Raw genomic sequence first — 27,992 nt, forward strand, 5'->3', positions numbered from 1 at the left:
TGTGGGCTGAGGTAGAAGTGTCCTCCAGGAAGATGCAAGAGTTTCTGTTGTTTTGTTTCTTTGCTTGTTATTGTTCTTCAGGAGAACAAAGCTAAGTAATTGTTTTAAGACTTGAAAGTCTGTGTGTAGCACCACGTTTTCGTTGTAACTAAAATTCATTCTAGTGTTCTCTTCAGCAGCACATATACTAAAGTTCATTATATTACACTGTTTTATTGATACAGTAGCTAGATTTCATATAAACAGGTCAGTTCTGTTTAAGATGAATGAATTTGCTATTTTCATTGTTTGGCTATTTTAGTTTTAAAGTAATATTGCTTACATACTTCTACATTCAAAGATATCTATATTCTATTATTTGGTTTCTAATTAGAAAGGGAGAAATAGTTAAATTTTGTTTCAAAATCCAGTTATAGCCCTCCATATTCTTTGAGGCTTTAAGGTACATATTCAGTAAAATTCCCACTTTTTATTTACTGGCTCTTTCTCTCAAAGATATTTATGGTAAACTTTTAGTCCAGCCAGAGCAAGGTGCTGAGCAGCTGTCTGAGCAACGCCAGGCTATAAAGGGTCCTGAGATTCCCTTGGGATATGAAAACTTAACTCATAAATGTATGGAGAATGTAGAAAGCTGTACTTAACCAGAACTCCTCTCAGGGACAGATTAGAATGCATTGGAAAAAAATTCTTTATTTATCTTTTAGGGATGGGAGCCAGGACACAGAGGGCACTTTTGAATAACAAAAGATGGTCATCAAACTGTCTTTTAAGGAGGGTGAATTCAGTTAATGTTAGTTGACTACTGAATGTTTTGTGCCATTTGGGCTGGGGCTGAACCCTAGGGAGGTGACTGTGCTCCTCAGCTTCTTGGGATACGGATCATACAGATAGTGAGAGTCGAGGTTGGGAAGGGTACTCCTTCCTTCTCCGTCTGGCTCAGAGCATTGGGGTGAGAATACACCCCTGTGTACTAACAGAGTAACTGTTCCCAGGGAGCCCTTCTATTCCTTACTGACCACCCCTGCCTGTGCTGCTTTATTGTTGATAGTGGTAGATGGAGCTTCTGCTAAAACATTGGAGGTGCTTCAGCAGAGAGTTAAGCGGCAAGAGAATCTCCTGCAGCGTTGTAAGGAAACCATTCAGTCACATAAGGAACAGTGTGCGCTATTAACCAGTGAAAAAGAAGCCCTGCAAGAACAACTAGATGAAAGGCTTCAAGAGCTAGAAAAGATGAAGGTAAAAGAGCAAATGAGTTTGGTTTATGTAACCCTGTGAAGCCAGATCCACAGGTCCCAGCGTGGCCTGCACCTCCCTCCTCTGCAGAGCCTTCCCCTCCCTCCATAGAAGGCACGGAGACAACTCCCATGCGCCCTGGGCTTCAGAGCACTTGCACCATCCTTTTCAGACGTCCTGTATACTTGGCTCTTACTGGACTGAGAAATATCCAAATTCGATAGAATGTTTAGAGTTCTCATATGAGGAGAAGCTTTATTAGAGATGGAAATGAATTTTTAAAATTTTTTTAGGAGCTTCATATGGCTGAGAAGACTAAACTTATCACTCAGTTGCGTGATGCAAAGAACTTAATTGAACAGCTTGAACAAGATAAGGTAAACCAATAAACCTTATGATACTAAAATTTGTCAGGGGGCCCCAGCATTCCCTTTTGGAAGCAGTTAGAAGCATTCAGCCTTATGCTTTCCAAAGTTATTTGTAGCTTGCTTCCATGAAAAATCTTTTTGTTGTAAGTTTGAAATTTAAATAGCGGTTAGCATTAGTTGTGTATCATGTGAAGCTGATTCTGTGATTTTTTGATCCCAGTCAGCATTTTGATTCAGAGATTAGAATAGCTATTGCAAAAGAAATCTGTTTACAGGACCTACCTATTTTTCAGAGAAAAGTTGAATTTTTTATAGTTAAGGCATTACTAAATGTGAATGATATTACGTATTGTCTTCAGCGGAAACAGACGAATCTCTCAGATACACTGCCTAAAGGGAAGAAGTGGTAGTATATATATTAGCGTAAACAGAAGTTTCTGCAGATGAATTTTGGGATTCCTTTCCGGTGAGATTGGCAGTGGCGGTAGAACAGCAGCTGTGGTGATGGCAGCAGAGGCAACTGAAAATTCATGGGCAGACGCTTTTGCGCTGTCTTTCAGCCCCAAGTTCTTGGGTTCTTTTTCTAAAGCAGCTCCCAGTTGGTTCATAGTGTCCAGCGTTTTCTTCAGTATGCCACTTTACCGCTACCGTATTTTAAGTGGCCGTGCAATTAAGAACATGTCAGAGCTGTTCTGCTTTTGAAACGTATTAGCAGTCTTTGCATTCTGTGATGTTGTTGTGCTAGATTCTACTCCGCACACTTCGTGAAGGCCCACTTAAAAAAGGTGAACCCACCACCCAGCTTCAAGGCTAATGTTGTTTTATCTGTACGTGCCCAGCCTTTATTATCTATCCTCAACCCAGAATTTACTTTGTTGTCGAGCAAATTCAAGAAATCTCATAATTTCTTACATAAGTATTTTGATGTAGTTTTAAAATAAAGGACTCTTTATTTTTATAAAAATGTAACAATGTATTATCATGATCACATCCAAAAATTTAATAATTCCTTAATACCATCAACTAGTCAGTTTCAAATTTGCCTTTTGTCTCATACCTTTTTTCCATTTTTATGAATCACGATCTAAGTAAGTTTCTTTCACTGTAATTGGTTGATATGACTCTTAAGACTTCTTTTAATCTGTAGGTTCCATTGCCTCTCTCTCTGTGTCTCTTTTTCTCCATTGTTATATGGTTTTTGAAGAAACTGAAGGCCAGCGATCTTGTTTTGAAATTTTGTGTAATCCCCACTTACCTGGTTTTTAGCTCTCCATTGATATGAGCCATCTGGAAGAGTCAAACCCTAAACCGAGGTTTGACAAACCCTGCAAGTAAAGTAATAATCTTCTTAAGACCATAAAATAGCTGTCACAAAATCTTATTTTTCAAGAGACAAGTTGAACCACCCTGTTTTTTGTTAGTCACAAATGACTGATTCGGGATATAATATTTTCCCCCTAGTTACCTTCATTTTATGTGTAGATTATCCAGAGAGTGGGAAGCAGTAGCAGGTAGCAGACAGTTTGCAGACAGTAGCAGTTAGCAAATTGGAGGAGTGGGGGCGCCTCACTGACAGTAGTGAGGAATGGCAGTGGGACCAGAGACTGTCACAATTGAAACAAGAAAAAGCAGGTAGATCTGTACCACAGGCTTGGCCCATCTTTGTGGCAGCGTAACCGTCTACCCTCAGTAGCCTCTGAGGCTCTCCCCATGTTCCAGCACAGATCAGTAACATAGTTCATGGTGGCCCTGAGCCAAGTACAAAAGGCTATATTTTGTTCATTATAAACTGTTTACTAAGATAGGGAAAATTATAGCAAACATTTATAGAAAGATTATAAAGTAACATTTTTAATTAAAATGTGTTTTTAATACTCAAAAGACTAAACTTACTATTAAAATAATTTTTTATATTAACAAATAACCCTGGTCTGCCAGGTAACCAGAGTTGTTATACTATGTAGTGTAGTATAGAGTGCAGACTCTATACTGAACACAGACTTCAGTTTGTGAAATACTAAAATAATTCTTATGCTGTACGTAGTAAGAAATACTATGTTTTCTGCCTTTTAAGTAAGTTTGATATGTGCTGTTGATGATGCAGTTTTGTTATGTAAACACTTCAGTGTCTGCACTTCTGTTTAGGGAATGGTAATAGCAGAGACAAAACGTCAGATGCACGAAACCCTGGAAATGAAAGAAGAAGAAATTGCTCAACTCCGTAGTCGCATCAAACAGATGACTGCCCAGGGAGAGGAGTTACGGGAACAGAAAGAAAAGTCTGAAAAAGCTGGTAAGAACTCAGCGGTTATTTGTTTTATGTTAGAACTCAAAAGTCATGTAAAGTGCTGACCAACCAACATTTAGAAAAATTAGTTAAATATTGGTATGGATACAGAGATTCTGTATAAGATACTGAACTGTTCCTTAGAGGGGGCAGGGGCTGGTAAACCATGGCCTGTGGGTGAAATCCAGCCCATGCACAGCCTATTTATAGGACTCTCAAGCTTAGAATGCTTTTTACATTTTTATGTAGTTGAAAAAAAGAAGAAGAATATGTGACAGAGACCATACGTAGCCTGCAAAGCCAAAAATATTTACCATTTGGCCCGTTATAAAAATGTTTGCTGACTACTACCTTGGAGTATCAAAATTCAGGTTTACACTTTTGGAACTCCCCAAGTAGGCACAGCATAGTATATATTAAATAAATGCTACCTTGTAAATAGATGCTCTAGGGTAAACAAAAGGGTAAACAAAAAATATAAGATAAAGAAAGTATAAGATAAGCCTTTTAACATAACAGAATTATGTTTTGACATAAGAAATGCTAGGCTGTGAAACTGTGGAGACCAGCATAGTGTTCCACAAGGTACGATACTGAGTAATGCTGGGAAAGAGAGGAGAGACCAGAGTGAAGGAGCATTTCAGGTTAGTGAGGGTGTGAGGTTTTTTTGTTTTTTGATTTAAAGATTTTATTTATTTATTTGACAGAGAGCGAGAGCAAGAGAGGGAACACAAGCAGGGGGAGTGGGAGGGAGAAGCAGGCTTCCTGCCAGGCAGGGAGCCGATGTGGGGCTCAATCCCAGGATCCTGGGATCATGACCTGAGCCGAAGGCAGACGCTTAACGACTGAGCCACCCAGGTGCCCCTAGGGTGTGAGTTTCGAGTTGGGCCTTGAGGAATGAATAGAATGGGCCTAAGCAGAGAGGTGGGGGCAGCATACATTCCAGTTACTACAAGGGCATCGCAGGCACAATGACTAGAGTGGGTGTATTAATCAGCTGCAAACAGTTCTTGCTCAAGTGGGAAATAAAGGTGGATCTGAAAGAACTGTTAAAATCTTAAAAGGTGAGTCATTGAGCTTAGACTTTGGTGTACAAGGCAACAGGAAACCAGTAATAAGAAAGCATACTGTGATGGAAGCTAGTGTTTTACGTAGAAAAAAAATGAAGTGGGAAGTCAGACCTACAAGCAAAGGTAGAAATCTGGGTGTGAGGGAGGGACTGAGAGCTCCGGCCACCTTGGCTGGGATGAATCTAGGAAAGAGAGGAAGAGTAGCATCTGCAGAACTTGGTGTCTGATCAACTGCAGGGGCAGAAGAATAGTAGAAGTCTAAGATGACTCCAAGGTTTTAAGCTTAGGAGATTGAATGAATAGTGAGAAGTCAGAACAGGAAATCTAAATGGGGCATTTGAGGAATGGAGTGAAGTGATGAGTTTGCTTAGATACTTTGAATTTTGTCAATCATGAGCTTTCCAAATAAAATTGTCTTCTAAGAATGTGGAAAAGAAACTAGAGCTTTTTAAAGGAGTCAGTAGCCTAAGGTGGAAGTCTGTGATTAAATCTGTGGGAGCGGCTGATTTCTCCAGGTAGAAGCTGCTAGTATCTATGAGCGTGCATGTGCCGCGTTGCCACGGCCACTAAGAGCCAGCATTTAGTTAGTTTTCTTATACAAGGCTCTGTTATAAATGCTTTACTTGTATTCACTTGTGTGTGTGCTTGTATTTAATCCTCTCAGTTTCTTTGAAATGGGGACTGTTATTACAAATAGGAAAACCCAAGAATGTGGACGTTAAGTAGCTTGCCTACGTTCATGCACAGAGAGTAAGTGTATAGTCAGGACTTCAGTCTGGGCATTTTGAGTCCAGAGTCTGTGCTCTTAACCATAGAGATCTTGAGTTTGGCAGAGAGAAATAAATGAGGGGAAAAAAAGTTACCCAAGAAGTCAGAGGAATTGTGGGTAGTTATGCTTTGGGGAGAATATAAGAGGCATTTCCAGAAGTGGGAGAGGTAGGTTGAAGACTTTAAAAAAGGTCTTCGACTTTGATGAGGATTTGATTCCCTGGGTGCAGTTTGAGAAATGATTTTAGAAACCAGATTGTAAGGTTTAAGATGGGAAATGGGTCTGGATGAGAGAGCTAGTTGGTTGATACCAAATGTGCTCATAAAATCTCTTTGCAGTTGTTTTATTAATAAGTGGTTGGGGAATTTAGTTAATGAATTTGTTCCCAGTAAACCCAAGAAAATTTCCCTCCAGAGAGCATTAATTGACAGCAACTCTCAGAATATAATCTCTGAGGAATTACCTGAAGCAGTTTGAGAGGTGTGAGGCACTGTTGAACAGATTTGCTTTCAGGGAATAGGAAACCTGATGTATGGTCTCAGTTTCTCATATCAAGCTTTTCCATTTTTAGGGCTGCTTTTGTTAACTAATGTAGCCAGTCAAGAGAAAATAATGTTGGTTAGGGGATTAAATTTTCTTTAAAATTGGAGTGTAGCTTGTGAGGAGGTAGAAATCCATGACCCAATATCAAGTTGAAAGAGGTGAGTGACAAAAAGGTAGACAGAATACACAGTTAATTCACATGTAGGTTAAACATTTCCCAGGCTCCCATTTTAGTCATTTCATTAGTTAGTACAGCCTTCCTTCTCTTGCTTCTCCAGAACATGATTGTATTTTGTCTTTAAATGGTATTTTCATAAAACCATATTTTTGTAAATATTTCAAAGCTTGTAGGTTGGGAGACTTTCCTGTTAATAGTACCATAAAAATATCAAAAATTAATAAATACTTAAAGAGAGAAGTATGATTTAGTTATTTAATAAAGACATTAACTTTGGAAAGTCTTTGGATCACATGGTTGTACGTGCCTTTATAGATATTTTAAGAATTATATTTGTAGTCCTAATTATTGGACCGTAACAGAAAGTTATAACAGACTCATTCTACAGTGAAGATACTGCCTTTTAAATCTATAATGAAAACTGGTCTTGCACAACAACTGCATTTCATCTAATGATCGTAGTTAAGTCTGAACAGAACTCCTGAAATATAAAATGTTTAATTCAGATATAAAATGCGTATGCCAGTTGACAGAAAAATTCCAATTTAATGCTCAAAGTAGGAAAAGGTCTTTTTATGTAAAGGAAGTAGAGTTTCCGTAGTCTGTGAACATAATCTGGCTCTTGGAGAATTCTATTCCTCTATGAAATATTTGTCTTTCTCTTTCTTGAATTTAAAATTTAAAGACTAAACATATAAGAGCTGGCCATGAGAAAGAAGCATTGACAGCATTAACATCATTAAAGCTTGTGGTTGTTAAGGATTTTTAAAAGTAAATTTGTCTACATAAAATGATTATAAAAGAATATAAACTCTCCTAATTAATTTTCAACTGTAAAAATTTAACCCTGATATATTTAGTAATTCTTGACGTGTGGCTATTAGTAGACAACTTATTTTTTTGGCTCACCTATTCTGGCGGTAAAAATCAGCTCAAGTACATTTCCCACTACTTCCCACCACTTTTCTTGGAAAACAATCTATTGCGCTGGTTCTCATAGTTTTTCTAAATGAGTGTGATGCCTCCCGTATGTGGAGGACACAGAAATCTAAATGTCTCTGATTTTAAAAAGAACAGTTTTGCCCTAAAAAGATGGAAACTATGTGAAATACGGTGACATGCCCACTTTACAATATACACTGTACCAACATGTAGTACTTATTTACTCTCTAGAGAACTGTTGGGCATGGTTTTGAAGCACAATTTTGTTTTGTTAGAATTATTTATTTTAGTGGGTAAAGAAAACCAAACCAAATATATTTGTTAGAAGCATTTTACTACCATTGTTGATAGTTTTCCTTTCTAGGTGTCACTTAAGAACAGATGGCCACATCTTCAAGTAACCAGACTTTAAACTTAGAGAAGTCTGGTGATTCAGCTTTAGTGGATAATGCTATATTTTAGATGCTAGGTATTATTATTAGTAGTCTAGAATATTATCTCTTCAGTGCAACACAGAGTGTTCAGTGCAACAGTGCAGAATGTTAATGCTGCTAAATTTTGCCCTAGGTTTTGGCTGTTCTTTGTGTGTGCATGTGTATGTTTTAAGTGGAGTAGGAGGTAGAGGTAGCTGGCTAGTTATTAATACAATGTATTGCAAAAACACTGAACAGAGAGAAGATGAAAGCACATCACTATTGTTTCAATACACTTCCATTTAGTTTTTCCTCCAGTCCTTATTTTTATATTATTGTAATCCTATTGTACATATAGTTTTATATGCTCCTTTTTTTTTTTTTCCATTTAGCATTATTTTGAGCACTTTTACATGTTGCTAAAGTACTAACATATTTTAATGGCTGTGTCAGAATGCATGTACATCACTTAACCATTTTCCTCTTGATCATCATTAGATAATTTTATATTTTTGCTATTATGAATAATAACTGTAACAACACTGTGATACAGCTTATTCCATATTTGAATTTTTTCTCAGGATAAATTCTTGCCCACAGACTTCTAGTCTTTTTTGTAAGTTAGTTTTAGGTATTTAAATATAGCTATTAGAAAAAACCCACACCACAGTGTTAAGTCCCTTGCCCCCCATAAAATGTTCTTGCCTACAATTTATGCAAAGTGAATAAAATATTCTACTTGGATTAGGAAAGTTTCCAGAGTGCTTTTCAGAGTATCTTTTGTAAATCCTGTTTCCCTTTCATTTACCCTGTCTTTGCCTAAGTCACATGTTTTCTATGATTGGCTGCATTTAAAAACTTAGATTAACTCATAACATTCTTTGCTTTTTTATTGCCATGCTGTGTTTGTGCAGGAACTAAGTTTTTTATTCATTTGTATAGTATAGGCCTGATATATCAAAGACATTCAGTGCAATATGTTTATTTGACATTTGAAGGGCCCTCTTAAATAGAGTTTATGTGTTTAAGTAATATGTAAGATTTATGCATATTTATATAATAAAAATCAGATGTGTATTTAAGTGCTTTGTTAGTTGCTGATAATTTATGTAACGGTTTTCTTGGAGTCTTAAGTCTCACAATACATCTTATTTTTGTGCATCCACACATGCCAATAAGTGAATCATGGTGCCTTTCCCAAGCCTTGTATGAACAGGACTGGGGTAAGGGCTATTTTCTTCTTATCATGGGTACTTAGAGTAAGCTTTATAAAGAAAATTCCATGTTTCTCAGGCAAAAAAGTATGAATCAAAGTAGAATTTATGTCTGTCATGTTAGATAAGTAGTATGTACATATTTTGTCACAAATGTATACCTGATGGAAAAATTTCTTATTTTAAATGGAATTAGATTTTCATTCATTATAAGTAGTCTATTTAATAGCCATATATTTGCGAGTACTTGATATGTTTCTACATACATACATAATCATTGTCATCCTGCACTTAAGTCCCTGGCAGTGTCACTATTACTGGAAAGCATTAGGAACCCATTTCTTTGCTACAGAATCATATTTTCTTTTTTTCTTTCTTTTTTGAATAAAGTTGACACACAATATCACATTAGTTTCAGGTGTACAACATAATGATTGGGTAAGACTATATGTTATGCTGTGCTTAGCACAAGTGTAGCTCCCATCTGTCACCATACGGCGCTCTTACAGTGTCATTGACTATCAGAATCATATTTTCAATTTAATTAAATTTACTTAGCTTTAGCCTAATATCTTTGAAGATTAGCCTGATGTTTTCAAGGTATTTAATAGATAAATTTGCATGGTTAATGTAAGGACTACATGAAAATTTGGATAGATCTGTGAAATTTTTAGAAGTCAAAGCACGGTCAATCTGTAGAGTGAATCTTATGTATTTCAGAAAGTGGCTTAAAAAGTAGATTTCCATTGCAAGTGTAATACTAAATTTCTGAAGACCCCAATTTATATACAAGTATTGCACTATCTGGTTTGTGCCACTGGGTGGTAGTGTTATTTTCATTTTTGTAAACTCTAGACAAGTGGTTTTCAAACTTCTTAATCTCAGGGACCTCTTTACACTGTTAAAAGTTACTGAGGATTCCAAAGAGCTTTTGTTTATATGGGTTGCATTTAGTGATATTTACTCTATTAGAAATTAAAACTAAGAAATGAATAAAGTTTTTAGTTCATTTAAAAATAACAACTATAAACCTGTTACATATTAATCTAAACACTTTTATAAAAATTACCTGTATTTTCCAAAACAAAATTTAGTATAAAGAGTGGTCTTGTTTTACATTTTTGCTTATCTCATTGTTTGGTTTAATAGAAGATAGTGGATTTTCATGCCTGTTTCTGTATTCAGTCTGTTGTGATATGTTATTTTGGTTGAAATATATAAGGAAAATCTGCCCTTATGCATATATGTATTTGGAAAAAAGAGGCCCTCATAGACCCGCTGAAAGGGCCTCAGGACCCTAGGATCTTTGGACCACACTTTGAAAACTGCTGCTCTAGACTTTTGCTTTTATTCACAAAAGAGCCTTGATGATGGGTGGGAATTCTGATAAACAAAATTCATTTTATTGCTTTCTCTGCTAATTTGCATTTCATTCATTTTGTAGTACTACCTGTGTTTTTGTTTTTAGTTTAATGACATGCACTTTAGCAGTTTTTTTGCTGGGATGAAGACACGGGCACTGGCTTACTTATTCATTCTTATGTCATTAATCAGCTTCTTAGGATCAACAGTTAATCTGCAGGTTGGCAGCCTTTCTGCACTTCTGCATCTATGTTTATTTCCTGCAGAGGGAGTAAAAATGGGTCTTATTATCCTTATAGTAAAGTGTACTCCGGGATAGTGCAACAAAACAGTAATGCTCCCTGAATCTCAGAATTCTGGCATTTGTTATTGCGATGGGTAAGGATCTTGAGGATGAGGAGAGGCAAAGGTGGTGAAGTGGCAAAAGCAAACATCACATTCTTCCTAGTTTTACCTAGGGTTTATTCCCCATCGCCTTTAACTTCATCAGCTGCCTTTGAAAAAATTGTCTTCATGTCACCCAGTGCCTCGCTTATGCTTGGCAGATGGCAAACATCCAATCAATGTTTGATGAATGAATGAATGGTTGGATTATTGAGCTGTAGATCGCCAACCTTTCCCATTTAATTCTCCTAGTGAGCATTTATCCATTTTTATAATCCCCATGGATGTGAGTGAACCTCGTCTGAAGTGGAAAGCGATAAAAGGCCTCCCCTGCATTTTACTTTTGACAGAGGACCATTCTTAAGGTTTATTAAATTTTTGCCTAGGAATATTTTCAAAGTTTTTTTTTTGTTTTTGCTTTTTTAATAAAAAGTGCCTGAGATACATTGAATTTTGCTTTGGAAGAACACAGTGTGTTCTTGCAAGATTTGGCAGCAGTTCGTGCTTAGCTTTCCCGTTGTCGTGTGTTGTGACTGTATTTTCCTGCGCTCTCTTGCATGTTGGCAGAGGACTTGTCAGCTGTGGCTGATGCACGCTTTCTTTCTCCCCACTCACTTATCCTTTGTTGGTAATTGGAAGATAAATTATGTAGACATTCACAACATACTTCTTTACTCTCACACTAGAATCCTAGAATAGTTTCATTTTGGAAAGTGTGGGAAATTTATCTTTAGAGCATTACAAGCTATGGACAGCACTTTTCTGTATCTGATGGTTGTAAGATCAGAGGGTGAGACATTTCTGGTTGGTAAGTAAACTCAGTATATTCTCCCTCAACATTGAAATGGGACTCATTGTTGGAGGCAGACTTCCTGTAAGGAAGTGGCTTCATTCGTGGTACAGTGTGGAATCCAGAATGAGTTTGAAATATGTTTTCTGTGTGTCAATATATGTAATGTGTTTTAATGCCCCCCCCGCCCCCCGCCCCAGATACTTAACATTTCCATACAGCAAGGTGGAGATAGAACGCAGGGGAGGTTTCCTGTGTCTGTCAGAGATATAACATGCTATATTTTGTTGAGAGTTAGAAGCCATCAGCAATTGAGTGCTTCAGAAATTCTGGTTTAGTAAGATACATTATTGCCCAATTGAGCTGGATCAATGTCAGCATTCTTAGAGTTTTTAAAAATAACACAAGGTAAAGAGTGTTCCTTAAATATAATTTTAAAGTTCTGGCATCAAGCTAATATATTCAAGTTGATTTATCATCTGAGGGAAAAGTTGGATGCCTCACTTCTTGCATTTGAATGAGAATGTTGAATTAAAAGATTTCTTTCTAGGTATAAAATTATGTGGTTCTCTGACATGGTAGCAGAAAGTGGAAGAGAGGATTAAATTTAGATGAATGGAACCAGATCTATCCTACTTTAATCATTGTATGATGGATAATCAAGTGACTTAGGAAAATGATTAAGTGGACAAAACACTAAAATTAGAATATAATATAGGAGAGTATTCTAAAATTTACTGAATGTGGCTAGAAAACTTATTTATTAGAAAATTATTTCTCAATAGGAACTTTGTGACATAGATTTTTTGTTGTTTCAAAAAGTGAGAGCACTGCATCTATTTTTATCCTGTACTGGATTGTGGAATTTTAAGAATGAAAATGAGGAAAAGTCACTTGGTATTGCCTGTATACAGTTTTGTTTTATTTTGCTTAATCAAGAAAAGTTTTTCATTTAAAACTCAATTTTGTTGGAAGAGTATCAAAACTACTACAAACTAAGAGATTTCTGTAAAGTGCTTAAAAGTCCTAAGATACAATTTGACATACTGAATAATAACAGTAATGAAAAGATGATGGTGACATCCAACCATTAAAAAGGATTGTCATTTCTTTTCCCATTTTTCTATTTCCCAGATTTAAACCTTCAGCACAAACTGAGCAGTAAGCACCCTGTTGTAGAATTTCTCTCCCGTAATTGATCACTTGACTTATTTCTAGGAAATTAGGAAACTGATTTTTAGGAAATTAGGAAACTAATTTCTTGTTAGTAGCAAGAGATATTTCTTTATGTTTGACACTAAAATTTATAGTAAAAGAATATCCGAATAAAACAAAAACAAAACAACATTTTTCTTTAAATATTTTATTTTCCAACCTGATTATGTCTGGAGAATCTTGGTCTTTACAGGCAAATACCAGTAAAGTTAGATCAGGAATCTTTAAAAATGATTTCAGCTAATTAATATTCCTTTGTAATTTAGACCTTATTTGAGCATCAGTTTTATCTTTTGGACATATAAAATGAATAAATTGGACTGGTTTTGTTTTCATATCAAAGAAAATGGTTGCCAGAGAAGTTATTTTTTAAAATGTTGAGCAGAGTAAGTTGTGTTTCCCAGTTGTTACCAAAATTCGGCCTTTCTTTTGTCTTTTTCTGTACTAATGCAATTTACCATTAAGAATATGCTATAGGGCGCCTGGGTGGCTCAGTTGGTTAAGCAACTGCCTTCGGCTTAGGTTATGATCCTGGAGTCCCAGGATCGAGTCCCGCATCGGGCTCCCTGCTCAGCAGGGAGTCTGCTCCTCCCTCTCATGTGCTCTCTCTCAAATAAATAAATAAAATCTTTAAAAAAAAAAAAAAAAAAGAATATGCTATAGAACAGATATTTGTCTTCAGGTATGAAATTCCTGTGCCCAGTCCACCATCTGTTAAGCCAAGTTGTGGTTAGTAAAAGGGCTCTACTTTTTGAGATGCCATAGGTTGAAGTTGTACCTTTCTTATGCCACTGAGGGTGAAAATACTATATATATTAATGAACTGTCTCTCCCCTGGACATATGTTTCTTGATAGGATTAAAAACCCATCTTGAAAATTTATGTTTTGTTTATAGTCCATCTCTATGGTAAAGGGAAATCTGGTGTCTTCTGTGAGGACTAAAGAAAATTATCTAGGATGATAATAGCAGTAGGATTTTGACAGCATATCGCTATGCCAGTGGAGAGAAAGAGAGCGTGTACAGTGCACACATGCATACACATACACACACAGATGCATATACACACAAATGTACACAAGCACACACATATGCCTATTTTCAGTGCTGAGTTCCAGCCGTTGTATCCAACCTGTCTGATTTTGTTGGAAGCTGGGTGAGCGGTTTGAAGCCTTCTTAAAGATCATACTACTGTACCCTTGATGATTGTTTTTGTAGGGCCTGAATTCTTACCTCACAAAGAACTCCCTGCTGGTTGTGCCTTTCTATATACTGTTGAACAGGTAAAGATTTCTTTCTAGTTAACAGCCCTGGTTTGAAACTTATACAAATAGTAGGTTTCATTTCAGAATACATCGTTTAAATATGTGATTCAACTAGTAAATGGTAAAACAAAAACCAAAAAACTTTGCTCTTTATGTATTATATGGTTAAGAGGTTTTTAAAAATAGAATTAGTCAAAGAATAGTTTTTCTATTTTTAAAAATGTCCTAGTGAGTGCATAATATTACCTAATTATTGATAATATTAACCTCATGATTGATAAGAACTCCATAGCAAACAAAAAAGCAGTTGAAATTATATCATACAGAAGTAGGAACAAGTCTTCATTTCTTTGAATTTGTTATGTGTGGGTAGAGAGCGTGGGGAGCCATTAGTAATTTAATTTTTTTCCAAACTCCTGAACAGTTCATATACGCAGTCTTAAGATCTGAATCCAGAACTCAAGGACAAATTGGTTTCAGTAACTGGACACTTCTTGTGGCTTTGTTGAACGGCTCGGAAATATCTCTTGGCTTAAAACAAAATGACTGTTTTAACCTGTCTTGCTACTGCTGCCCTTAGTTCCCGTAAACTGAATGTAAAACACTTTTTAGCTCAATGATAGTATTTCTTGAGATACTTGTTTTCTCCTGTTTTCATTATAGCTTTTGAGGAACTTGAAAAAGCCTTGAGTACAGCCCAGAAAGCAGAAGAATCATGGAGAAAAATGAAGGCAGAGGTGGATGAACAAATAAAAGCTATTGAGAAAACAAGGGAGGAGGAACGCACCAGTCTTCAGCTGGAATTAAGTCGGGTGAAACAGGAGGCTGTTGATGTGATGAAAGTAAGAATAGTTCTAGATTGTAACAGGCTACAGCAATTTTGAAACATAAGTCATATGCTTTTCCTACAATTTTTGATTGTAAAGAAGAGTTAATTTATGTTTTAGACCTTGACCATTTCATGAGTTCAGGATATAGGAAAAAAATCACTTTGATAGAGAAAAGAATTTATATCTTTTTGGATATACTTCCCAAAGATAGTCTCTGCATATAATTTCTCTTTTATGTTTTATAATCCTCTCTTTAAATTTTTAACACAAAAGATGGCATGTTATATATACTGCTCTTGTGTTTTGCTTTTCTGCTTAATACGTTCCTCATCATTGACAATTGGTAATGGTGCCGCATTTGTTTTTTTTTGTTTTTTTTAATGCTGCATCTGTTTTAAAGACAGCTCAGGATTTCACTGTATGAATGTTTCATAATTTAAGAAATCTTCTACTGATGGATATTTAGGTTTTAATTTTTTGCTATTGCAAATGGTGAATATCCTTATATTTGTTCACCTGTATGTTTTTTTAGGATAGATTCCTAGAAGTGGAATATTAGGCAAAGATTATGTATTTTTAATTATTGTATAGTTGCTACACGCTCTGTGGAGCACACTTTATACACTCACAAGCAAGGTGTTACCTCACAAGGATGGTGTTACCTAGCTTTTTAAAATCTTTTCAGGCTTATCAGTTTAAAAAAATGACATTGTAGTTTTTTTTTTAAGATTTTATTTATTTGAGAGAGAGCGAGCAAGCAGGGGAGGAGCAGAGGGAGAGGGACAAGCAGACTCCACGCTGATTGTGGAGCCTGATGCAGGACTCAATCCCACGACCCTGAGATCATGACTTGAGCTGAAATCAAGAGACGGACACTTAACCGACTGAGCCACCCAGGCACCCTGACATTGTATTTTTAATGTGCTTATCTTTTTACCAATATGATAAACATATTTTTATATGTTTTAAAGGAATTGGCAGTTTTTCTTTTTGAGTTGGTTGGTCAGATCTTTAACTTGTTTTCCTATTGGACTGTTGGTCTTACTGATTTGTAGATGTTTCACACCTAGAGTAGGAATTATTTCTTTGGATATATAGTACATTTGTCCAAATAATCTTCTCTCTTTTTTTTTTTTTTTTTTTTTTGAGAGAGTGAAAGAGCACAAGTGGGGAGGGGCGGGGGGGAGGGAGAGAGAGAGAGAATCTTAAGCAGGCTCCATGCCCAGCATGGAGCCCAGAGATCATGACCTGAACTGAAACCAAGATATTCGGACCAAGACACTCGGACACTTAACCAACTGAGCCACCCAGGCGCCCCTGTCTTTTTAAAATTGACTTTGTTTATGATTTGTTTTAGCTTTGGGATTGGTTTATTTTGGGGGACGGCATGCAGAGATTTTTTCTTTTTCTTAAATGCTATCTGGATTTTTATTCTGATTTAAAAATACATTCTCACTAAGATCATTTTAAAATTCTACTTTTCTTATGGCACTTACATGCTTTTATTTTTTATTATTAAATCTTTGATCCAACTGGAATTTATTTGGTATTAGGAGTGAGGTAGGGATCCAACTTTAATTTTTTTCCAGATGACTGACTATCAAGTAGTCTTCAGATAATTTATTTAATAATCCATGTTTTCCCTTCTGGTATGACACACTATCTTTATTTCATACTAAATTATTGTGCTACATATGGGTCTCTTTCTTGAATTCTCTGTGCTGTTCCATTGCTTCTCCTGACCATGTGCCAGTATTACACTGTTACAGTTACTCAGTTTCACTATATTATTAGGTAGCCTCCCCTTATTACTCTTATTTTTCAGAAGAGTGCTGGCTCTTCTTGCATGTTTATTTTATCCAGTGAGCCCCTCCCTCCCCATTCTGTTGGTAATTTTATTCAATTATATTAAATTTTTAGATTTATCTAGGGAGGTTTGACATCTTTATAAGATTAAGTCTTCCTGTCCAAGAAAGAACAAGGCCAATACTTTTTAATAAATAGTATATGCATGGAAAGCTAGGCGTCATTAGATTGGTGCAGCCAGGGCAGCTTGACCATAGTGGAGTGCCCTCTTTTAGAGCATCCTTATTCCTCCTCCTATACTTCCCCATCATGATTGGTGGGGAACATCCCTGCAAGATGTGGAAATGCTCCAACCTGGTAGGACTTATTACTGAAGCAACAGCCATCCTTGTCTTAAATGAGAAATACTTGGGGTACCTGGGTGACTCGGTTAAGTGTCCAACTTTTGATTTTCGCTCAGGTCATGATCTCAGGGTCATGAGATCGAGCCCCATGTCAGGCACGAGGCTGCTTAAGATTCTCCCCCTCGCCCTCTGCCCCTCCCCCACCTTGCACTCTCTCTAAAAAAAAATAAAAACATAAAAAGAATAAATGAACAATACTTGGTGGGCTTTTCTTTTAATTATTGAGACTTTGGTGACTTTTGATTTATGTGGGAAATATGTTTTGATTTTTCTCTTACACTATTGGCTTGATGATTAAATTGTAATAAAGTATTATTTAATTGTAGAGTTACATATTTTATTCTGGGTGTTTCACTTTAACTATTTGGCTGACTTTCAGAAATCCTCAGAACAAATTGTTAAACTACAGAAGCTTCATGAAGAGGAGCTGGCCAGCAAAGAGCAGGAACTGACCAAGAAGTTTCAGACCCAAGAAAGGCAATTTCAGGAGCAAATGAAAATAGCTCTTGTAAGTACCTATTTTGTTTTTGTTATAGGTAAACTTTGCAGCTTTATTAAGTTGTCATCTCACTCCTACCTTTCAGCTTGAGGTCAGACTGCTGGCAGCCTTGACCTTTGAGTGTGCAGAGAGGATAGGATATAGGCAGGGAAGAGGGTTGTCAGAGCTTGTTAACTTTGTATTGTGTGAAAATTATATTAACTAACAAGCTCTCATTAACCAGTTTATTTGTTTTTATGTCATCCCTCTCACCCTGGCAGTAGGCTGTGATTATGGAGAAGTAAAGGGGAAGATAGGCTAATTGAAGCCATGAACCAGTGACTGCATAACTCAGGAAAAATGTCTAGAAACTCACCAGACTGAATATAACAGAGTTCAAGGCTCAGAAAGTTTTGTCTGAAATGCATTTTAAAGAAGAAAAAATGAAAATGACCAAGTAGTTTTCATTTTAGTAGAATAATTTCAGTAGTAATTTTCAATACTTATATTTTAAAAAATAAAGTAAAATTTAAAAAATGACTGACTGGACTAACCAAAATAATATCCAGAAAAGCAAAGGTAAGATTTTGGGGAATAGTGTAATTTGAAAGTTTAAAGCAAAAAAAAATTTTTTTTTCAAATTGTGAAAAGCCTTTTTATATAGGTTACCATAAGAAGTATTAATGCCAAGAAAAAGTATTAATGTGAAAAATGTAGTTTGATTGTTTTTATATGAAATTATTATCCATAAGATAGTATGCATAATTTTAAAAAACTTTTAGTGCAAAAGGATGAGAAATAGTATTTATAATTTTAATCTTTTTTATTTTTTAAAGACCTTATTTATTTTAGAGAGAGTTAGCACGAGCTGGGGCAGGGGCAGAGGGAGAGGGAGAGAATCTTAAGCAGACTCCCTCCTGAGTGCAGAGCCTGATGCGGGGCTCAGTCTCATGACCCTGAGATCATGACTTGAGCCGAAATTGAGTCGGACGCTCAACTGACTGAGCCACCCAGGCACCCCGATTTATTTATTTATTATTATTTTTTTAAGTACACTTTATCCTCAGCGTGGGGCTCGAACTCATGGGACCCCAAGATAAGAGTCACATGCTCTATCAACTGAACCATCCAGGCACTCCAGTCCAGAAAGGATTTAAAATAGTTTACAAGAATGCTTAAAACTATAACAGGACAGCATAGGGGCATAAAAATTAAAGAACAAAGCAGGACATAAATGAAGCCAGGAATTGTTCTAAAAAATTCCTGTCATAAAGATCTGTGTGTTTTCATGCTGAAGTAATTGGCCTTTGGGGACACTGAGACTTGAACATTGGCCTTGTTAAAACTGCGTTCTAGAACTGATCTACTCATATATTCTGAGTAGAGAGAGCAGGCTACAGATAGACATGAAGCACGCACACACGTGCACTTGCTGCTTTCTGCTCCCCTTTCTACCTAGTTCCTCAAAGAAGTTAGCTTTGCGTTGATAGTCAAAGTTCAACAAACTATTAAAATGTCCTCTTTTATTTTTATGGGCACAGAGAGATGTATTTAAAATGTAGTTTACAGGGGTGCCTGGGTGACTCAGTCGTTAAGTGTCTGCCTTCAGCTCAGGTCTTGATCCCAGGGTCCTGGGTTCGAGCCCCACATCGGGCTCCCTGCTCAGCGGGAGGCCTCCTTCTCCCTCTCCCACTCCCCACTCTCTTGCTGTGTCTCTTTCTGTCAAATAAATAAAATATTTTAAAAAATTTAAATAAAATGTAGTTTACATTAGACAATGTAGTATATTTAAAATGATGTTTTAAAATTGATTAGAAACTAATATTCTCCTATCAGTCTGCTTATAATGTGGCACAACACCTTTCCTTAAAGCAATGTGCTTCACCAGAGTGTAGTGAACTGAAAATATTGCTACTAGCAACATGAACTCTATGCAATAGGTATGGATAAGTATTCTTAATTGGAGTCCAAAGCCACTAAATGTTAAAAGTGCTCTCTAGAGCTTCTCTTTTCAAAGCAGTAAACGGTTTTAATATAGATGTTGATATATAATAAGGGCAATCAAAGAAGAAGCTTTTCGGGATTGAGAGGGTGGTAAAAGAGCCCAGGTCATCTGAGAAGAGTTATGTAGGCTTTTATAGATATTTCCTTAATCTAATCCATATATTCACATGTAATTTTCTGATTTTGATTTGCTTTTCTATGTGGGGTTCCCTAATGAGATATTTCTCACAAATTATATAAACTTACAATCTAGTTTCTTGGCCTAGAGTTGAAATAATCAACCTCTGGAGTGCAGAGAAGAAGTAGTGACAATTTGGGGACCCTTCACATTAAGCCGTGTTCTGCAAAATATTTTAAATAGTGGAAAAATAACAGATGTAGTGCAGTTACTGGAACAAAATTTTTCTTTTCAGTAGTAATTGTGGCAAATATTGGCTGGACCACATTGGAATAGCCACAGTGCTTTGTTTCTACAGGCTAGGGCATGGGAAGAGAGAGGTGATGATACTGCCTACCTCATAGGGCTGGTGTGCAGATCAAATGAAAGACATGATTCCTGTGGAAGTGCTTTGGGAATGCTGAAGATTTATGTGGGTCTAAGGTGGTATTGTTTTTGGCACAGGAAAAAAGTCAATCAGAATATTTGAAGATTACCCAAGAAAAAGAACAGCAAGAATCTTTGGCCCTGGAAGAGTTAGAGTTGCAGAAGAAAGCAATCCTCATGGAAAGTGAAAATAAACTTCGGGACCTTCAGCAAGAAGCAGAAACTTACAGAACTGTAAGTTTAAATAGTATTCAGGTTGGAATTATTTGTACATAGAAACTATTGTTATCTCTCCAGTCAGTATAAAGTTGTTGAGAAGCTTTTGTTTTACTGGGTTAGATTCACATACCTGCACTGCATTTTCAGATAATAGCTTTTCCTGTGAGTGGTTTTAGTGTTTGCTGCATGGTGCTGCTGACTCTGCCTTTAGCTGGCTGTGTTTCTGTCAGCCACCCACTCTGACTCTCTGCACTCAGGCTCTGCAGCATCTCCACTCCATTGCTTACTTGCCCTTGATCTTTAGGAAGTGGCCTTGCTTTGTAGGCAGCACTTGCCCTGGCTTCATCTCATGCCATGTCCTGGACATAATTCGTCCTGTTTCTTTCTTCTTTCTTTCTTTCTTTTTTTTAAAGATTTTATTTATTTATTTGACAGAGAGAGAGAGAGACAGCGAGAGAGGGAACATAGGCAGGGGGAGTGGGAGAGGGAGAAGCAGGCTCCTGGCTGAGCAGGGAGCCCGATGCGGGGCTCGATCCCAGGACCCTGGTGGGATCATGACCTGAGCCGAAGGCAGATGGTGAGCCACCCAGGCCCCTCTTGTTCTCTGTCACAGTGTAGGCACCCCAATGCCCTGCTTTTAACAAAAGTTTTCCCATATTAAAACAATGGTGGACAGGGCGCCTGGGTGGCTCGGTTGGTTAAGTGACTGCCTTCGGCTCAGGTCATGATCCTAGAGTCCCTGGATCGAGTCCCGCATCGGGCTCCCTGCTCAGCAGGAAGTCTGCTTCTCCCTCTGACCCTCCCGACTCTCCCCCCTCTCATGCTCTCTCTCTCTCAGTCTCTCTCTCTCAAATAAATAAATAAAATCTTAAAAAAAAATAAAAATAAAAATAAAATAAAACAATGGTGGACAAATTTATATATATGTGAACAAATTTGTATTATATGTCTCAGTGTGCACATTTTTAAGGCCCTCTGGCCCTTCCCTTAGCAATATATGAAGTGTATGACCTGTTTTGAATAAACTGATGTTATTTATACTTTTGCTTTGGTTTAGGCAGTGAAAGAATCACACTTCTTTCCCATAGTTCTAAACTGTACTTTACTTTCCCATGTCCAACATTTATGTAAGGTGGCATGGTGGAGGGGAATAGATAGGATACTCAGGAGACTTAGATTTTTCAGCTTGCCAGCTTTGTAAATTAATCATACCTTAATTTCTTCACCTGTCATACGGAGAAATTGGATTTGGTAATTCCTTAGGACTTTTTCCATTCTGATGTTGCATGGCTCTGCCTTACTTAGCTCTTTTTCCTTTAGAGCCCAAGATTGACATTTTCATGAGCTAACAGTAATCTTTGGTAAAATTTGTATAAGTAGCTTTTTGCAAAAAATCTTCTAAATAATCATTTTTGCAGTGGAAAAACCAGATACATTATTTATCTTCCAAAATCAAATTATGAAGGTAATAGAATACTATATAGGCCTTAAAAAACACACAGAAAAAAATAACTGTCTTCCTACCAATAGTTACTATTATCTACTTTATGATTTATTTCTTTTTGACTATCCATTCAGAATATTCTTGAAAATATGCATGATTGAAATAGTTACCCAAGTAGGTAGAAAGAACTGAAGTTTTAAGTTGTGTTAAAATAGAATCTTTTCTTTCTTACACGATTCCTTTAGGAATTGAGCACAGATTCTCTATGCTTTCTAGTGTTTGGCATGATATATAGAGTTATTTTTCTAAGTTTTAATTTTTAAACAGGTGTAGACATTATGTCATGTATTTTTGCTAATAAGCAAGTCTGTACTTTAATAAAAATACATCTGTTTTTATTAACAGAGAATTCTTGAATTGGAAAGTTCTTTGGAAAAAAGCTTGCAAGAAAGCAAAAATCAATCAGAAGATTTAGCTATTCATTTGGAAGCTGAAAAAAATAAGCACAATAAAGAAATTACAATCATGGTTGAAAAACACAAGACAGAATTGGAAAGCTTGCAGCATCAGCAGGATACCCTTTGGACTGAAAAACTCCAAGTGTTAAAGCAAGAGCATCAGACTGAAATGGAAAAACTTAGAGAAAAGCATGAACAAGAAAAAGAAACATTGTTGAAAGACAAAGAGAGTCTCTTCCAGGCCCACATAGAAGAGATGAATGAAAAGACTTTCGAAAAACTTGACGTGAAGCAAACAGAACTGGAATCATTGTCTTCTGAACTGTCAGACATATTAAAAGCCCGGAACAAGCTAGAAGAGGAACTTTCTGTACTAAAGGATCAAGCAGATAAAGTAAAGCAGGAGCTAGAGGCCAAGCTAGATGAACAGAAAAGCCATCACCAGCAGCAAGTCGAGAGTATCATTAAAGAACAAGAGATGTCTATCCAGAGAACTGAGAAGGAATTAAAAGATGAAATTAATCAACTTGGGCTTCTTCTGAAGGAAAAGGACAAGCATTTGAAAGAGCAGCAGGCTCATGTGGAAAACTTAGAGGCAGATATTAAAAGGTCTGAAGAGGAACTCCAGCAGGCATCTGCTAAGCTGGCTCTTTTTCAGTCACAGCAGAGTACTACACACGAGCAGGCCAAAGCATCTGAGGAGCACTTGGCTCAATTGCAGCAGAAGTTGTTGGACTTGGAAACGGAAAGAATTCTTCTTACAGAACAGGTAGCTGAAGTTGAAACGCAAAAGAAGGATGTTTGTACTGAGTTAGACACTCACAAAATCCAGGTGCGGGACTTACTGCAGCAACTAGAAAACCAGAAAAGTGAAATGGAGGAAAAACTACAGGCTTTAACCCAACGCTATGAGTCCCAACTTAGAGATACTAACACAGAACAGGCACAGACAAAGCAGAACTTGATAGAAAAGGAAAATGTAATTTTACAAATGAGAGAAGGACAGAGCAAAGAAATTGAAACACTCAAACAGAAATTATCAGCCAAGGAGGACAGTTTTAGTGTTTTACATGAGGAATATGAAATCAAATTCAAAAATCAAGAAAAAAAGATGGAAAAAATTAAGCAGAAAGCAAAGGAGATGCAAGAAACATTAAAGAAAAAATTACTGGATCAGGAAGCCAAACTTAAAAAAGAGCTTGAAAATACGGTTCTAGAGCTTAGTCAGAAAGAAAAACAGTTCAATGCCAAAATTTTGGAAATGGCACAAGCTAACTCCGCTGGAATCAGTGATGCAGTGTCAAGACTGGAAACAAACCAAAAGGAGCAGATAGAAAGTCTCACTGAGGTACACAGACGAGAACTCAGTGATGTCGTATCGGTCTGGGAAAAGAGACTTAATCAGCAAGCTGAAGAACTCCAGGAACAACATGAAATCCAGTTACAGGAAAAAGAGCAAGAGGTAGCAGAACTGAAGCAAAAGATCCTCCGAAGTGCGTGTGAAAAAGAAGAGATGAACAGGGAACTAGCATGGCTGAAAGAAGAAGGCGTTAAGCAGAACACAGCAGTAAGGGAATTACAGGAACAGTTACACCAGCAATCTGCTCAGACGAATTCTCTCTCACAAAATGAAACTAAACTAAAAGCACAACTTGAAAAGCTGGAGGGTGACTTGAATCATTCTCTGAGGGAAAATACTTCTCTGCAAGAGCGTATGGTTGAACTGGAGATGCTGGCAGAAAAAGACAAGCTGAAGGTTTTCGAGTTGACTGACAAGCTGAAAACCACGGATGCACAATTCCAGAGTTTGCAATCTTCACATGAAAGAAATGAGAAAAGCCTAGAAGACAAAAGCTTGGAATTCAAAAAACTGTCCGAGGAACTAGCAGTTCAGCTGGAAATTTACTCTAAGAAAACTGAAGCCCTGTTACAAGCTAAAACAAATGAGCTCATCAACATTAGTAGTAGTAAAATTAATGCCATTCTTGCTAGAATTTCCCACTGCCAGAACCACACAACAAAAGTTAAGGAGGCACTAGTGATTAAAACTTGCAAAGCTTCTGAATTAGAAGCACAGCTTAGACAGCTAACAGAAGAGCAGAATACACTAAATAGTTCTTTTCAACAGGCTACCCGTCAATTAGAAGAAAAAGAAAATCAGATTAAGAGCATGAAGGCTGATATTGAAGGTCTTGTAATGGAGAAAGAAGCCTTACAGAGGGAAGGAGGCAACCAGCAACAGGCTGCCTCTGAAAAGGAGTCTTGTATCACGCAGTTGAAGAAAGAGTTATCAGAGAACATCAATGCTGTCACACTGATGAAAGAAGAGCTTAAAGAAAAGAAATCTGAGATCAGCAGTCTTAGTAAACAGCTAACTGATTTGAACACCCAGCTTCAGAACAGCATCAGCCTAACTGAGAAAGAAGCAGCCATTTCATCACTAAGTAAGCGATACGAGGAACAACAACGTGAATTGCTGGGTCAGGTGCAAGATTTATCTTTGAAAGTTGAAACTCTGAGTAAAGAGAAGGTCTCTGCTCTTGAACAGGTAGATCACTTGTCCAACAAGTTCTCAGAATGGAAGAAGAAAGCACAGTCAAAATTCATACAGTATCATAGTACTAATAAAGAATTGCAGATGCAGCTTGAGTTAAAAACGAAGGAAGTCAGTGAAAAGGCTGAGCAGATACATTCACTGAAGGAGAACCTTGATCAGCAAAATGAGAGATTGGTATGTTTAAAGGGTGAAATGGAAGATAAGAAGAGCAAGCTGGAGAAAAAGGAGTGTAATTTAGAGACTGAGTTAAAAACTCAGACGGCAAGAATTGTGGAATTACAGGAGCATCTTACTCAGAAAATAACTGAAATTGAGTCCTTAAATGAAGCTCTTAACAAATACAATCAACAAAAGGACACTGAACAGAAAGAAATGCTGCAGAAACTTCAGCACATTCAAGAGTTAGGAGAAGAGAAGGACAACAGAGTTAAAGAAGCTGAAGAAAAAGTCTCAAGACTTGAAAAGCAAGTGTCTTCCATGAAATCTGAACTTGAAACCAAGAAGAAAGAATTGGAACATGCGAATTCAGGTATGAAGGGCAAAGAAGAGGAGTTGAAGGCACTGGAAGATAGGCTTGAGTTAGAAAGTGCTGCAAAATTAGCAGAACTGAAGAAAAAAGCCGAACAAAAAATTGCTGCCATCAAGAAGCAGTTGTTATCTCAAATGGAAGAGAAAGAACAGCAATATAAAAAAGACACAGAGGGCCATTTGGGTGAGCTAAACACAAAATTGCAGGAGAAAGAGAGAGAAATTCAGGTATTGGAAGAAAAACTTCAATCAGTGGAGGGTCCACCACAGTCAGAGGCGTCAGCTGTACCCAGATCGGCAGAACACATGGCAGCCTGTGCTGAGCAAGAGGAAGCAGGCCTCCAAGGCTGTGTGCAGAAGGCATACGAAGACAAAGTCAGTGCTTTACAGAGAAGTCTAATGGAGAAAGAAAAGCTGTTGCAGAGGCTAGAGCAGGAAAAAGAAGAGATGGTATCCTCTCATTCTGAAATGCAGGGCAGATACCAGGAGCTCTTAATAAAGATAGAACACGCTGAAGCAAAGCAGCATGAAGATCAAATTATGATAAATCATCTTCAGAAAGAACTTGAAGAAAAAAGCAAGAACTATTCCTTGATAGCATCCCAGCATGTGGAAGAAGAGGGAGGTAAAAATAACATAGGGGCAAAGCAAAACTTGGAAAATGTGGTTGATGATGTCCAGAAAACACTCCAGGAGAAGGAACTAGCCTGTCAGATCTTGGAGCAAAAGATAAAAGAGCTGGATTCCTGCTTAGTAAGAGAGAGGGAAGGGCATAGAGTTGAAATGGAAGAGTTGACCTCAAAATTTGAAAAATTACAGGCTTTACAACAACAGATGGAGGGAAAAAATAAACCCACAGAAGCTTTGGAAGAAAGTGCTGAAGAAAAGTCCAAATCACATGTAGTCCAACCCAGATTGCCTGGTAACATGGAGGCCGAGCACAATGACCTGGAATTTAAATTAGCAGGGGCAGAGCAGGAGAAGCAGAAGCTGGGCAAGGAGATTGTTAAGTTGCAGAAAGATCTTCGAATGTTGCGGAAGGAGCATCAGCAAGAATTGGATATCATGAAGAAAGAATATGAACAAGAAATGGAAGAGAAAATCAAGTAAGTTTTTCAGCACAAATATTTATTTTATTTATTTACCTTAGAGAGAGAGTGAGAGCAGGGGACGGGGTGGGGAGGAAGAGATGGAAAGAGAGAATTTTAAGCAGGCTCCATGCCCAGCATGGAGTCCAACTCAGGGCTCGATCTCACGACCCTGAGATCATAACCTGAGCCGAAATCAAGAATCAGACACTTGGGGTGCCTGGGTGGCTCAGTCGGTTAAGCCTTCGACTCTTGATTTTGGCTCAGGTCATGATCTCAGGGGGGTGGGATCAAGCTCTGCATTGGGCTCTGTGCTCAGTGCACAGTCTGCCTGTCCCTCACCCTGCACGTGCATGCTCTCTTGCTCTCTCTCTCTCAAATAAATAAATAAATAAATAAATAAATAAAATCTTTAAAACAAAACAAAAAGACATTTAACTGACTGAGCCACCCAGGCGCCCCAGCATGAATATTTTTAAGACAGTCCTTTTTAATTAAGTGCCTCTTATTGTGCCTAATACACCTAACTTTCACCTACCCAAACTATGAAACATAAATCAAGTTGTTAAATGCCGAGAAGAAATATAAAACAATTTAAGGCAAGAGGCATTGTTCTTTCATGTCTGTTTAGAGGGGAAAAAAATATTTCTTGCATATATGATTATGCTTATTATGTACATATCCCAGTAATTACTTTCTTTTCGTTTTACTATTTTTAGTATTAGGATTATTATGATATAAGATAGATGTGTATGATGAAAATTTTAAGGGGAAAAGAATTCTCAAATCCCCAGGACTGTTGTGTAGAGATAATCGTAGTTTCTGTATCCTCCCAGGAGTTTTCTGTGCCTGGACGCACACATACACACGTATGCACCCTTAAACCTGTTTTTATACCAATGAGATCTTACGAGCACTGTTATGAAGACTAGGTAACTCTATATGGCGTGGTTTGTGTTTGACAACAGTTAGTTCTTTATATTTTTGTTACACAGACAGGAGCAGGAAGATCTTGAGTTGAAGCACAATTCCACATTAAAACAGCTGATGAGGGAGTTCCATACACAGCTGGCACAAAAGGACCAGGAGCTGGAAATGACCATAAAAGAAACCATTGGTGAGTCAAATTTTAAATTCAGTAAAGAACAAGTCAGAATCAGCAGAGACTATTTATAATTTACACTTACTGTTTTCACACTGTGCTAAGTGCTTTTAAGTAATTAAACTGGAGAGAAAAAAATGATTCCTGTCCAAGAAAGTTCTCTAATGGGAACCTGTGCTTGCTTGGCAGCAGCTTGCCTTTAGGAGAGGAGGGGCTGGTGAAAGAACCTGAAACATTAGCTAATTAATTGCCTTATAAAGACATTCCTGCCCTGTGAGAGGGTACATATGATCAATTGATTTTTTTTTTTTTTAAAGATTTTATTTATTTATTTGACAGAGAGAGACATAGTGAGAGCAGGAACACAAGCAGGGGGAGTGGGAGAGGGAGAAGCAGGCTTCCCGCGGAGCAGGGAGCCCGATGTGGGACTCGATCCCAGGACCCTGGGATCATGACCTGAGCTGAAGGCAGACGCTTAACGACTGAGCCACCCAGGCG

At 37.3% G+C, this 27,992-nt stretch overlaps 1 protein-coding gene across 1 annotated transcript in view; it reads left to right on the plus strand.

Annotated features, from left to right (window-relative positions):
- The window catches only part of GOLGA4 (golgin A4), a 108,195-nt gene that overhangs the window by 45,094 nt on the left and 35,109 nt on the right, over positions 1–27,992 (plus strand). Inside the window, exons 9-16 of the mRNA XM_081818860.1 lie at positions 1,049–1,236; positions 1,527–1,610; positions 3,747–3,894; positions 14,696–14,874; positions 17,452–17,580; positions 20,177–20,332; positions 22,167–26,410; positions 27,388–27,565. Coding sequence (XP_081674986.1) covers positions 1,049–1,236; positions 1,527–1,610; positions 3,747–3,894; positions 14,696–14,874; positions 17,452–17,580; positions 20,177–20,332; positions 22,167–26,410; positions 27,388–27,565 — 5,306 coding nt within the window. The remainder of the gene's footprint in view (positions 1–1,048; positions 1,237–1,526; positions 1,611–3,746; positions 3,895–14,695; positions 14,875–17,451; positions 17,581–20,176; positions 20,333–22,166; positions 26,411–27,387; positions 27,566–27,992) is intronic.

Source organism: Leptonychotes weddellii, chromosome 1 (genome assembly GCF_054177405.1).
Source record: "Leptonychotes weddellii isolate Sample4059 chromosome 1, ASM5417740v2, whole genome shotgun sequence".
Lineage (NCBI taxonomy): Eukaryota > Metazoa > Chordata > Mammalia > Carnivora > Phocidae > Leptonychotes > Leptonychotes weddellii.